Raw genomic sequence first — 14,622 nt, forward strand, 5'->3', positions numbered from 1 at the left:
GAATTGCGCGCGAAAGCTCGTGAAAACATTATAAAGTTGCAAGAGGAGAATAAGAGGGAATTTGATTCAAAAAGTAAACCGGAGCGACAGTATATAGAAAATGATTTAATTGCTATAAAACGAACTAAGTATGGAAATGGGCTCAAGTTAAAGGAAAAGTTTTTGGGACCATACAAGATAGTTAAAGTAAAGAAGTAGATATGATTGGTAGATATGATGTTGAGAAGGTGAGTGATGGTGAAAGGCCTTGTAAAACACCAACCGCGTCAGACTAGATGAAGCCATGGAGTTTCTTCTCGACGAAGAATATATCAGGACAGCCGAATGTAAAGTTATCGAGTGGAAAAGAGAATAACTAAACTACTTGTAGTGGAAGATTTATCGGTTATCGGGACGCAAGCACAGGCCGAACTTCAACGTTTGGCAGTGAGAGAGAGCTAGGAGTCAGTCGTCATATTGAGAGAGGTGTGAACGGTCGTAGGCTGCAAGATCGCGATAAACGCATTTATGTTTATAAACGGAGCCCATTCATTTAACTTTTATAATTTATTATATATTTTAAACTAGTTAATTAATAAATAAGTAACTAATGTATGAAAATACCTACATATGTATATATGAGGACAGCAAGAGTCTCTTGCTCTGAGCATGAGAAGAGTCTCTTGATTTTTATTTGCAGTGGGTTTCGTGACTTGTTTCACGGGGGGTATCTTTTGGCAACTACTAGGTTAGCCCATGAAATGCTCAGATGGGCACTGTTAAGTATTAATTGATTTAGGCTAGCTGTTTTTTAATTGACATTGGAACTTGGTATTTAGGTTAAAGGTATTCAAATAAGTTTCAAAAATATTTAAATTCGATTTTGTGTTTTATAGTATGGTCATGTGCAAGAGGGTTGCTATGATTAGGAAGCTGTGCAAAAAGTAAGGTTATACGGGCTTTTGTCATTAAGAATTATGTTATTAGAATCAGTTATTGTTCTCTGAGGGCCCCAGAATTGGAGTCAGGCATTAAAATCCCCAAAAGTTAATGTTTGCTTACATTTGGGTGGTCTTAGCCTAGATTGAATATTACTAAGATTAAAGGTAGCTTAAGGTTAAAGATAAGAATTATAATACCACCTTATGAGTGTTAGGGGTTAGGTGAAAGCATTGTGTTGTAAAGTTTTTATGTGTGATCTATTTGTTTATGAGTATTTGTTCAAAACTGTAGAACTTGTATAATGCAAATTATATATTATATATATGAGCCCGTGTATAGTCCCACGCCGTTTTCATTAAGGGGGTGGATGAAGTTCGCTAGGGCCGATGGGTCCGCATTCTTTTAAACCGCTTGATTGAAATTCATGTACATACATGTACACACAATGTACATACTCTAAAATGTTTGTATTTTGTTTAAAGCACTAAGATGTCCAATATGTGCTGCATATCGCCATATGTTCTATAACTTCTGGCATCGTCAATATCATCATCGTTCATATGCATTTGTGATAAAATTGTCAACGTTTATATTTATTTCGTATTTTTGGTTTGCACTTGCTTCGATCAAATATTTAGTTTTTATTGTTTTTTAAATTTATGATCTGGTTAAACTTAAAAAAAAGATAACAAAAAAAGCTATAGTTAGTCGAGTGTATCGTCTATAGAGGCATTTTTTCTAACGCCACCTATTGACATAACCACAATGTTCTGCTATTACTACTACTACTACTACTATTACTACTACTATTACAATTACTCCTACTATTACAACTACTACTATTACTTCTATTATTCTACTTCTACTAGTACTAATATGAAATGAAAATTTAATCAATCAAGAAATATTCTATAAACATTTTTCTATGCGAAATATATTTTTATTGCGTTCAGAATTGGTTTTTTTAAATACATAAAACCTCGTAGCCAACCCAATATAATCCCCGATATAAAGTCCTATTTGATTTAATGACTCTATTTATTGTCGACTGTTAAACAGAAAAAAAATAATAACTGTAAAAAATGTTATAAATATTTTCTTTCTTATTCTTACCCACAGCGAAGGAGGTTTCTTTAAAGCACATCTTTACTTCCCCAAAGAATATCCATTGCGTCCACCACGAATGAAGTTTGTTACAGAAATTTGGCATCCAAATATCGAAAAAAATGGAGATGTTTGTATTTCAATTTTACATGAGCCTGGAGACGACAAATGGGGCTACGAAAAAGCATCGGAGCGCTGGTTACCCGTGCACACAGTGGAAACTATCTTGATATCTGTAATATCAATGTTGGCAGATCCTAACGATGAGTCTCCAGCTAATGTTGATGCTGCTAAGGAGTGGCGAGAATCCTATACCGATTTTAAACGCAAAGTTGCTCGTTGCGTCCGGAAAAGTCAAGAGGAATGCTCGTGAAGCTGGTCGCCTATATTTGTATATTTATATTAAACATTTTATACATTAAAAGGATTAAATGAATTATGTAGGCATATTTGAGAATTATTTTGGTTATTAAGTGGGATGTGTTGTTAGGGCCCCCAAAATTTTTACCAGAAAGCGTGGCTCCTATGGGTCTAAACTAATGGTAGCTTTAAGTTTCAGTTTTGAGTGTTATATATGTAGTAGTTAATATGAGATGATGATAGACGACAGCGACTCGGTCGACTACCATGCCATGACTGTCTCAATTTTTTAGAAAGCGGTCCCGGCTACCGTTCATTGAACGACGCTTGGCTAAGAGAAACTTAAAAATTCCTATCGACACAGGGCCAGCGAAAACGTATATTAAAGTTCGTCGATATGCTGAAAATAATATCTAAAGTCTTCTCCGACGTAACTCAAGTCTTGCCGTACAACACAAATGTTGTGGCAACTATTCGCCGTACAACAATTTAACTTAGGTGATCTATAAAAATGGATTAGATGAAACAGGTGGTTGGAATAATCGTTCACCTAATACCCCTGGCAAAGCTTGGCAAAGCCAAATACTTTACAACGTTAGACATAAAATCCGGCTATCACCAAATTTTTCTCGCGAAGGAATATCGCGGAAGTCAACGGAAGAAAGTATGAATTCTGCCGTTTGCCTTTGGGAGCGCAATCGATGATGTCTTGATAGGGCAGATAGGGAAATGACGATGTCATTATCTTTTCAGAAAACGAAAAAAAAAATTAAACCAAGCCAACGTGATCATCTTTGAAGAGAAAACCCATTTAATTTAAAGAATGTGTCCAATAACTTCGTAGTGACACAAAACGGGGCTACATCTGACCCTGTAAAGGTAGCAGCCATTCTTAGGACTTAGCAGCTATTATAGCTGCTTCATAAAGGATGAAACACATGATTTGGAAAGTACCAAAAAATTTTAATGATCAGCAAAGATATGCATTTAATAGACTTCGAAATATTTTGTCACTTTAAGAAACCGTTCGATCTGACAACCGATGCGTCAGCTTACGGCATCGGGGCTGTTCTGTCGCAAGAAAAAATCTCATAACGAAGATATTCAGAAACCTTAAAGATTGCATCTAACGAAAGCCTGATCTTTTATATTTTTCGGAAATAAACCCCGCCATATTATACATTTCACGGAAAAATCCACCCTTTTAAAAGCATTAAAAGTTGTCGACGCTATTCATTGTAACTTGTCAGCATTGGCCAGCATTCAACATGCATTATTGTCAAATTTTCCACCGACGAAATTTTGGCATTCCAAAAACTTTGTATCAGACATCTGCATATATAATATAAAAATTATTGTAACACTTTCAGGTTGTTGTGGGCTTATTATATTTTATTCATTTATTTCACCTAAACCTGTTAAGGTAAATGATAATATAAACAATGTTACAATTATTATTTATTACACAGATATGGCTGCGGAGTACGATTTTAGACTAACTTAATGGTCTGATCCGGCTGCAGCTAGAAGACTTTGTCTGGTCGCCGCGCTGTCGCCAAAGTGCCGGATCAGCATTGGGTATTCGGTTGCTGACGATCACTCGCTGCGCATGTGTTCTGGCCGGGCTCCGGGCGATTGCCCCCAGAGTGCGGAGTCGGAAGTTTCTGTGGTACGCGTGTTGGCCACTTCTGGCCGGGCTCTGGGTGATTGCCCCCCGATTGCGGAGTCGGCGGTTTCCGTACTACGCGTGTTGGCCACTTCTGGCCGGGCTGCGGATGATTGTCCCCGGAGTGCGGAGTCGGCGGTTTCCCTATTCCGCGTGTTGGCCACAGGACACGGCAACACGGAAGTTTCCCAATTTGGGAACTGGGTGTGTTAACTTCTCCTCCTTTTAAGTGATCGCCGTCCCGGTGACCCAATGGTTCCAAGTCATCGTTAATTCCTGTTTTGGCGTGGACTTTGGTCTTTAGATGGTGGTAGCTGGACCGGATAGACAGTTATCTTCTTTAAAACAAGCCTGGGATTAGGAAATTTAATAAGAAAATGAATGATATCGGAATTTTGAAAAACACTTATACTATATGCTTCTAAAATTCCTATCAAACTAATGTTAATAGGCTTCTTGTCTTTAAATTCGCCAATGTCAGAGCTATTTAGAATTGCCGGACTTACAATATTTAATTTTGCTAGGGTCAAGCCCATTAGAATGTTTTCCAGATCTGTGATGCCGAATCTATTTTTAGCAAAAATTATTTCTAAAAGATTATTTTCTTTATTTGTCCCAAATTTTTATACCCGTTACTCGTAGAGTAAAAGGGTATATTAGATTCGTTGAAAAGTATCTAACAGGTGAATGAAGCGTTTCCGACCCTCTAGAGTATATATATTCTTGATCAGTATCAATAGCGAAGACGATTGAGCCTAGTCCGTCTGTCCGTCCGTCAGTTCGTATGAACGCTGAGATCTCAGGAACTATACTAGATACAAAGTTGAGATTAATCATGAATATTCTTGAGGTCCCTACGCAGCACAAGTTTAGTACAGCATCCTGCTACGCCCACTGTAACGCCCACAAATTGCGAAAAACTAAAATTGCTGAAATCTCGAGCTATTAGAGCTAGAAAGTTCAAATTTAGTTTACATAATCTTTAGATGGCAGCGCATCTTATAGCGGCAACACCCACCCATATGCTCACAAGGCCACTATAAGAGATAGAAAGTTCGGATTAAGCATGTAGGTTTTTATGATGCATGCACAAAATGCAAATTGTTTTTTTTTCATCTAACCATTCCCACCCTAACGCCGGCAATACCCGGAAAATCAAAAATGCAAAAATCTCGGGGCCTATAAGAAATGCCTGCAACATGGAACGAGTTTTCAACCGGCCCCGCCCACTTCGTTTGCCTTCGTTTGACCTTATAAAACTTATTTCTGTTAATATCTATCGATTTACCAAAGGGTTTTTTAAATCAGAACATTATTTCGCTATTTATAAAGAAATTTAGGTTATAAGGCCTCACATGCGCAAGGACGTCACTACCAGTAACTCAACATGCATTCTCTCAAAATTTCCACTGGCAAAATGCATATTGTAAAATTATGTAAAACAGTATCGGGTAACTTACAGTCGCGGCACTTGACTATAGAGTTTTCTGTTGTTTAATTTGTTCTTTATTTGTCTCGAAAATTTTATAGCTTCATCGTCGCGTCCGTCTTTACAGCCATTAGTGCCCATATTATAATGTATTTTATATAATGTATTTAATATAGAAGAATATAAAAAATATGAAAAAGTATAAAAAAGGGTCGGGAGTCTAGCCAAGGATGGTTAGCGTAGATTGTCTTTGTGGACCACCCTCCCTCTAATTAAGACCGTTGTTTCCTGCGAACATAATGGTGAGAGCTTGTTACCTAGTCTTTAATTTGCTTTTAGAAAAACTTGTTCGTCTACCTGATAGTCCTTATATGTCCTATTCTTGTTTACCTGGTCAATCATCTTCTCCTGTACTGGTTGAATTTTCCTAATAATTTCTCTATCGAATTCCATGAGCTTTGTGTGAACTATTTCTGTGGTTTTTTTGTAAGTTACTGAGAGGATTGATTTGTTGGTTGCTAAATGGATTATTTCTATAGTATCGTTCAATTTGCATCCAAAGTTCAGGCATCTGGCTATTTCGGATAGAGTGCTATGAAACCTCTATACTTGACCACTTGTTGTGCTGAGGTAGAGGTAGAACGTTGGAAGTGTTGATAATGAAATGATTTAACAAAGTTGTTTTAATAGTCTCGGAATTTAGCGATCTTTTATTATCGCAGTAGCTTGTTGTTGTTTTCGGAAAGAAATTTATTATGTGTAATAAAGGGGTTTTTAAGTCTACTATGGCCCTTGAAGCGATGTTTTGCACTATGACGAATTTCGAGAATTTATCGACGCATGTAAGGAAAAGGGCTCCTTGGTTGAGAAAATATCAATGTGTAGAATTCTCCCACGAATGAGGGTATAAGAGTTTCTGCAACTATTTGCTTTGATGGGTGGTGGAACAGGTTTTTCAATTTGATGTTATTTCTGTTGCTAACCGAAACATTTTTGTGAATAAATAGTCCCTAAGAATTTGTTTTACATTTTCTTGTGCTGCTTGGTGAGCCCTTATGTGTTCTGTTATGACAATTTCTTTCTGTTCGGTTGAGTCCGTTTTGCCCTGTACGATGTTTTTCGTCTGCTTGAAAGAAGTGCCTCCGCGTTTACAACATCTCGTAATGTTTCAATCAGATTTTCCCGGTTGGGGTTCTGTTTATGTGCCTCACCTTGCTCTTAAACAATATGAATGTATCCACCGAGAAACTATTTCCGTCTTCGATTATTATTTGGTTTCGGAAGCAGTTTACTGGGTTGTCGGTTGTCTCGATGGTGTATGTCATGGACTCTTCGCTATGAATGGTGGCTACGTCCGATTCTTGTACGTCTTCTAAGGCTTTACTTTTTTGGGGAGATAATGAGTGTGCCACGAAATTTTCTTTGTCTGGTTTTTAAATTTTTTTTCTGAGACGGCAAAGGTAAGTGGTTGATGATCGGTAAAGTTTTTAAGTGACTAGGAGCTCTCGCTCATTGGTTGCGTAATTTTTCGTTGTCACGTAGGGCCATATTCCGAAGCCTATATTTTCTCTCTTTAGAATGGTTGTCAGAGGTCTTGCGATAGTCGCGAAGTTTTTTATGAAGCACCTTTAGTAGCTTGCTAGTCCTTGACGTGGCCTTCTTTTGTTTTTGAGAATATAATAACGTCGTCTATATAAACGTAGCATCTTTTAGAGATTCCCTCCTTAGGACGTCAACGATAGCCCTTTGGAAGATGCTTGGAGCGTTTTTAAGTCCAAATAGCATTCTACAAAATTCGTATTGGCCATTATTTACGGAAAAAAGCGTTTTTTCCCTGTCCTCTTCTGCCACCTCTATCTAGTGGAAGCCTGACTTGAGGTCGAGTGCAGTGAAATACCGTGACTTGCCCATATTCGACTGTATTTTCAAAATTGTTGGGATAGGATATCTATCATCTACTGTTATCTGATTTAATTTCCTGTAGTCGATAACTAATCGCTTCTTCTTAACCCCATTTTGGTCTATACCTTTCTTATCCACAACCCAGGTAGGGTTGTTATATGGGGACCTGGATGGCCTTATCACGACGTCCGCTAGAAGTTGTTTTACCTCTGCATTGACGAATTTGGTGACACCCATGGGGTGTGGGTACGACTTGGAGTACACCGGTTCCACATCAGTTTTTATTGTGGCTATAGTGTTAATATTGAATGGAAGTGCTTCGTCTGGATCTTTATAATTCTTGACAATCATTTTATTGAAGGTGGCTATAACTGCCACGGGAACATCTTAATCATAAATTTTAATAAAGTTGACATTTTCTGACATATTGAATCGGATCTTTTCGTCTCCGTTGTTTGTGTGAAGAACAGTCCCGGTATAATCAAGTTTCGCATTCGCTTGTTTAAGAAAGTCGAGGCCGATAATATCATCGAAGTGTTAAGGTTATTTATGATAAAAAAGGGTGTTTTTATGTTAAACACCGAAACTAAACATTTTTTATTTATTTTGGTAAAGCCATGAATTGACTTTACAGTAAAGGGTTTCTCCTCTGCCACAATTTCTTTCAGTCCCGGGATTGGAGTAATCTATTTTTTGAGGTGCCTGTGTGTAATGTAGGGGAGCAGGGATTTTATTCTAAAAATTACATGAGTCTTCTTCCTCAAGATCGTCTTCTACTTCAGTAGCACAGGTCTGCGCATGACGTTTATTTTTTGTTGCCTTGCTGACTGCCCTTTTTCGTTGTGGGCTGTCTAAATACCTCCCTGAAGGAGGGGTCGATCTCCATTGGCTCTGGTGCTGGTTGACCCTGACAAGTTCCTGTGCTTATGTGTGGTCTCTGTCCAAAGGAACCATTCTGGTTGTTGGCTCCTTTTTGAGTCCTAACAAGTGAGGAGTTTTCCTAATTGCTCCTGAATTTCAGAATGGGTCTGGGAATTTTTTCAACCTTCTTGTCGCTGGTTGTTCGGCTTGTATGCTTTCTCCTCATTGTGTTGGGCGAAAGTGGCGCGAAAACGCTTCTTTCGTTACTTGATTCAGCTTCTTGTGCTAATGCTAATGCTGCTGACCCAATGGTTCCAAGTCATCGTTAATTCCTGTTTTGGCTAGGACTTTGGTCTTTAGATGGTGGTATCTGGACCGGATAGAATGTTATCTTCTTTAAAACAAGCCTAGGATTAGGAAATTTAATAAGAAAATGAATGATATCGGAATTTTGAAAAACAGTTATACTATATGCTTCTAAAATGTCTATCAAACTAATGTTAATAGGCAGCTTGTCTTTAAATTCGCCAATGTCGGAGCTATCTAGAATTGTCGGACTTACAATATTTAATTTTGCTAGGGTCAAGCCCATTAGAATGTTTTCCAGATCTGTGATGCCGAATCTATTTTTAGCAAAAATTATTTCTAAAAGATTATTTTCTTTATTTGTCCCAAGTTTTTATACCCGTTACTCGTAGAGTAAAAGGGTATATTAGATTCGTTGAAAAGTATGTAACAGGTGAATGAAGCGTTTCCGACCCTCTAAAGTATATATATTCTTGATCAGTATCAATAGCGAAGACGATTGAGCCTAGTCCGTCTGTCCGTCCGTCAGTTCGTATGAACGCTGAGATCTCAGGAACTATACTAGATACAAAGTTGAGATTAATCATGAAGATTCTTGAGGTCCCTACGCAGCACAAGTTTAGTACAGCATCCTGCTACGCCCACTGTAACGCCCACAAATCGCGAAAAACTAAAATTGCTGAAATCTCAGGAGCTATTAGAGCTAGAAAGTTCAAATTTAGTTTACATAATCTTTAGATGGCAGCGCATCTTATAGCGGCAACACCCACCCATATGCTCACAAGGCCACTATAAGAGATAGAAAGTTCGGATTAAGCATGTAGGTTTTTATGATGCATGCACAAAATGCAAATTGTTTTTTTTCATCTAACCATTCCCACCCTAACGCCGACAATACCCGGAAAACCAAAAATGCAAAAATCTCGGGGCCTATAAGATATGCCTGCAACATGGAACGAGTTTTCAACCGGCCCCGCCCACTTCGTTTGCCTTCGTTTGACCTTATAAAACTTATTTCTGTTAATATCTATCGATTTACCAAAGGGTTTTTTAAATCAGAACATTATTTCGTTATTTATAAAGAAATTTAGGTTATAAGGTCTCACATGCGCAAGGACGTCACTACCAGTAACTCAACATGCATTCTCTCAAAATTTCCACTGGCAAAATGCATATTGTAAAATTATGTAAAACAGTATCGGGTAACTTACAGTCGCGGCACTTGACTATAGAGTTTTCTTTTGTTTAATTTGTTCTTTATTTGCCTCGAAAATTTTATAGCTTCATCGTCGCGTCCGTCTTTACAGCCATTAGTGCCCATATTATAATGTATTTTATATAATGTATTTAATATAGAAGAATATAAAAAATATGAAAAAGTATAAAAAAGGGTCGGGAGTCTAGCCAAGGATGGTTAGCGTAGATTGTCTTTGTGGACCACCCTCCCTCTAATTAAGACCGTTGTTTCCTGCGAACATAATGGTGAGAGCTTGTTACCTAGTCTTTAATTTGCTTTTAGAAAAACTTGTTCGTCTACCTGATAGTCCTTATATGTCCTATTCTTGTTTACCTGGTCAATCATCTTCTCCTGTACCGCTTGAATTTTCCTAATAATTTCTCTATCGAATTCCATGGGCTTTGTGTGAACTATTTCTGTGGGTTTTTTGTAAGTTACTGAGAGGTTTGATTTGTTGGTTGCTAAATGTATTATTTCTATAGTATCGTTCAATTTGCATCCAAAGTTCAGGCATCTGGCTATTTCGGCTAGAGTGCTATGAAACCTCTATACTTGACCACTTGTTGTGCTGAGGTAGAGGTAGAGCGTTGGAAGTGTTGATAATGAAATGATTTGACAAAGTTGTTTTAATAGTCTCGAAATTTTGCGATCTTTTATTATCGCAGTAGATTGTTGTTGTTTTCGGAAAGAAATTTATTATGTGTAATAAAGGGGTTTTTAAGTCTACTATGGCCCTTGAGGCGATGTTTTGCACTATGACGAATTTCGAGAATTTATCGACGCATGTAAGGAAAAGGGCTCCTTGGTTGAGAAAATATCAATGTGTAGAATTCTCCCACGAATGAGGGTATAAGAGTTTCTGCAACCATTTGCTTTGATGGGTGGTGGAACAGGTTTTTCAATTTGATGTTATTTCTGTTGCTAACCAAAACATTTTTGGGAATAAATAGTCCATAAGAATTTGTTTTACATTTTCTTTTGCTGCTTGGTGAGCCCTTATGTGTTCTGTTATGACAATTTCTTTCTGTTCGGTTGAGTCCGTTTTGCCCTGTACGATGTTTTTCGTCTGCTTGAAAGAAGTGCCTCCGCGTTTACAACATCTCGTAATGTTTCAATCAGATTTTCCCGGTTGGGTTTCTGTTTATGTGCCTCACCTTGCTCTTAAACAATATGAATGTATCCACCGAGAAACTATTTCCGTCTTCGATTATTATTTGGTTTCGGAAGCAGTTTACTGGGTTGTCGGTTGTCTCGATGGTGTATGTCAGGGACTCTTCGCTATGAATGGTGGCTACGTCCGATTCTTGTACGTCTTCTAAGGCTTTACTTTTTTGGGGAGATAATGAGTGTGCCACGAAATTTTCTTTGTCTGGTTTTTAAATTTTTTTTCTGAGACGGCAAAGGTAAGTGGTTGATGATCGGTAAAGTTTTTAAGTGACTAGGAGCTCTCGCTCATTGGTTGCGTAATTTTTCGTTGTCACGTAGGGCCATATTCCGAAGCCTATATTTTCTCTCTTTAGAATGGTTGTCAGAGGTCTTGCGATAGTCGCGAAGTTTTTTATGAAGCACCTTTAGTAGCTTGCTAGTCCTTGACGTGGCCTTCTTTTGTTTTTGAGAATATAATAACGTCGTCTATATAAACGTAGCATCTTTTAGAGATTCCCTCCTTAGGACGTCAACGATAGCCCTTTGGAAGATGCTTGGAGCGTTTTTAAGTCCAAATAGCATTCTGCAAAATTCGTATTGGCCATTATTTACGGAAAAAAGCGTTTTTTCCCTGTCCTCTTCTGCCACCTCTATCTAGTGGAAGCCTGACTTGAGGTCGAGTGCAGTGAAATACCGTGACTTGCCCATATTCGACTGTATTTTCAAAATTGTTGGGATAGGATATCTATCATCTACTGTTATCTGATTTAATTTCCTGTAGTCGATAACTAATCGCTTCTTAACCCCATTTTGGTCTATACCTTTCTTATCCACAACCCAGGTAGGGTTGTAATATGGGGACCTGGATGGCCTTATCACGACGTCCGCTAGAAGTTGTTTTACCTCTGCATTGACGAATTTGGTGACACCCATGGGGTGTGGGTACGACTTGGAGTACACCGGTTCCACATCAGTTTTTATTGTGGCTATAGTGTTAATATTGAATGGAAGTGCTTCGTCTGGATCTTTATAATTCTTGACAATCATTTTATTGAAGGTGGCTATAACTGCCCCGGGAACATCTTAATCATAAATTTTAATAAAGTTGACATTTTCTGACCTATTGAATCGGATCTTTTCGTCTCCGTTGTTTGTGTGAAGAACATTCCCGGTATAATCAAGTTTCGCATTCGCTTGTTTAAGAAAGTCGAGGCCGATAATATCATCGAAGTGTTAAGGTTATTTATGATAAAAAAGGGTGTTTTTATGTTAAACACCGAAACTAAACATTTTTTATTTATTTTGGTAAAGCCATGAATTGACTTTACAGTAAAGGGTTTCTCCTCTGCCACAATTTCTTTCAGTCCCGGGATTGGAGTAATCTATTTTTTGAGGTGCCTGTGTGTAATGTAGGGGAGCAGGGATTTTATTCTAAAAATTACATGAGTCTTCTTCCTCAAGATCGTCTTCTACTTCAGTAGCACAGGTCTGCGCATGACGTTTATTTTTTGTTGCCTTGCTGACTGCCCTTTTTCGTTGTGGGCTGTCTAAATACCTCCCTGAAGGAGGGGTAGATCTCCATTGGCTCTGGTGCTGGTTGACCCTGACAAGTTCCTGTGCTTATGTGTGGTCTCTGTCCAAAGGAACCATTCTGGTTGTTGGCTCCTTTTTGAGTCCTAACAAGTGAGGAGTTTTCCTAATTGCTCCTGAATTTCAGAATGGGTCTGGGAATTTTTTCAACCTTCTTGTCGCTGGTTGTTCGGCTTGTATGCTTTCTCCTCATTGTGTTGGGCGAAAGTGGCGCGAAAACGCTTCTTTCGTTACTTGATTCAGCTTCTTGTGCTAATGCTAATGGTGCTGACCCAATGGTTCCTAGTCATCGTTAATTCCTGTTTTGGCGTGGACTTTGGTCTTTAGATGGTGGTATCTGGACCGGATAGACTGTTATCTTCTTTAAAACAAGCCTAGGATTAGGAAATTTAATAAGAAAATGAATGATATCGGAATTTTGAAAAACAGTTATACTATATGCTTCTAAAATTTCTATCAAACTAATGTTAATAGGCACCTTGTCTTTAATTTCGCCAATGTCGGAGCTATCTAGAATTGTCGGACTTACAATATTTAATTTTGCTAGGGTCAAGCCCATTAGAATGTTTTCCAGATCTGTGATGCCGAATCTATTTTTAGCAAAAATTATTTCTAAAAGATTATTTTCTTTATTTGTCCCAAGTTTTTATACCCGTTACTCGTAGAGTAAAAGGGTATATTAGATTCGTTGAAAAGTATGTAACAGGTGAATGAAGCGTTTCCGACCCTCTAAAGTATATATATTCTTGATCAGTATCAATAGCGAAGACGATTGAGCCTAGTCCGTCTGTCCGTCCGTCAGTTCGTATGAACGCTGAGATCTCAGGAACTATACTAGATACAAAGTTGAGATTAATCATGAAGATTCTTGAGGTCCCTACGCAGCACAAGTTTAGTACAGCATCCTGCTACGCCCACTGTAACGCCCACAAATCGCGAAAAACTAAAATTGCTGAAATCTCAGGAGCTATTAGAGCTAGAAAGTTCAAATTTAGTTTACATAATCTTTAGATGGCAGCGCATCTTATAGCGGCAACACCCACCCATATGCTCACAAGGCCACTATAAGAGATAGAAAGTTCGGATTAAGCATGTAGGTTTTTATGATGCATGCACAAAATGCAAATTGTTTTTTTTCATCTAACCATTCCCACCCTAACGCCGACAATACCCGGAAAACCAAAAATGCAAAAATCTCGGGGCCTATAAGATATGCCTGCAACATGGAACGAGTTTTCAACCGGCCCCGCCCACTTCGTTTGCCTTCGTTTGACCTTATAAAACTTATTTCTGTTAATATCTATCGATTTACCAAAGGGTTTTTTAAATCAGAACATTATTTCGTTATTTATAAAGAAATTTAGGTTATAAGGTCTCACATGCGCAAGGACGTCACTACCAGTAACTCAACATGCATTCTCTCAAAATTTCCACTGGCAAAATGCATATTGTAAAATTATGTAAAACAGTATCGGGTAACTTACAGTCGCGGCACTTGACTATAGAGTTTTCTTTTGTTTAATTTGTTCTTTATTTGCCTCGAAAATTTTATAGCTTCATCGTCGCGTCCGTCTTTACAGCTATTAGTGCCCATATTATAATGTATTTTATATAATGTATTTAATATAGAAGAATATAAAAAATATGAAAAAGTATAAAAAAGGGTCGGGAGTCTAGCCAGGATGGTTAGCGTAGATTGTCTTTGTGGACCACCCTCCCTCTAATTAAGACCGTTGTTTCCTGCGAACATAATGGTGAGAGCTTGTTACCTAGTCTTTAATTTGCTTTTAGAAAAACTTGTTCGTCTACCTGATAGTCCTTATATGTCCTATTCTTGTTTACCTGGTCAATCATCTTCTCCTGTACCGGTTGAATTTTCCTAATAATTTCTCTATCGAATTCCATGGGCTTTGTGTGAACTATTTCTGTGGGTTTTTTGTAAGTTACTGAGAGGTTTGATTTGTTGGTTGCTAAATGTATTATTTCTATAGTATCGTTCAATTTGCATCCAAAGTTCAGGCATCTGGCTATTTCGGCTAGAGTGCTATGAAACCTCTATACTTGACCACTTGTTGTGCTGAGGTAGAGGTAGAGCGTTGG

At 38.1% G+C, this 14,622-nt stretch overlaps 1 protein-coding gene across 1 annotated transcript in view; it reads left to right on the forward strand.

The window, feature by feature from the left end:
* Positions 1-2,474, forward strand: part of LOC108116182 (ubiquitin-conjugating enzyme E2 G1) — a 51,220-nt gene extending 48,746 nt beyond the window's left edge. The window contains exon 3 of the mRNA XM_041817855.1: positions 2,041-2,474. Coding sequence (XP_041673789.1) covers positions 2,041-2,398 — 358 coding nt within the window. The 3' untranslated portion in view covers positions 2,399-2,474. The remainder of the gene's footprint in view (positions 1-2,040) is intronic.
* The last annotated feature ends 12,148 nt before the right edge of the window (positions 2,475-14,622 follow it).

The sequence above is a fragment of the Drosophila eugracilis genome, unplaced genomic scaffold (genome assembly GCF_018153835.1).
Source record: "Drosophila eugracilis isolate 14026-0451.02 unplaced genomic scaffold, ASM1815383v1 contig_1966, whole genome shotgun sequence".
In the NCBI taxonomy this organism is placed as follows: Eukaryota; Metazoa; Arthropoda; class Insecta; order Diptera; family Drosophilidae; genus Drosophila; species Drosophila eugracilis.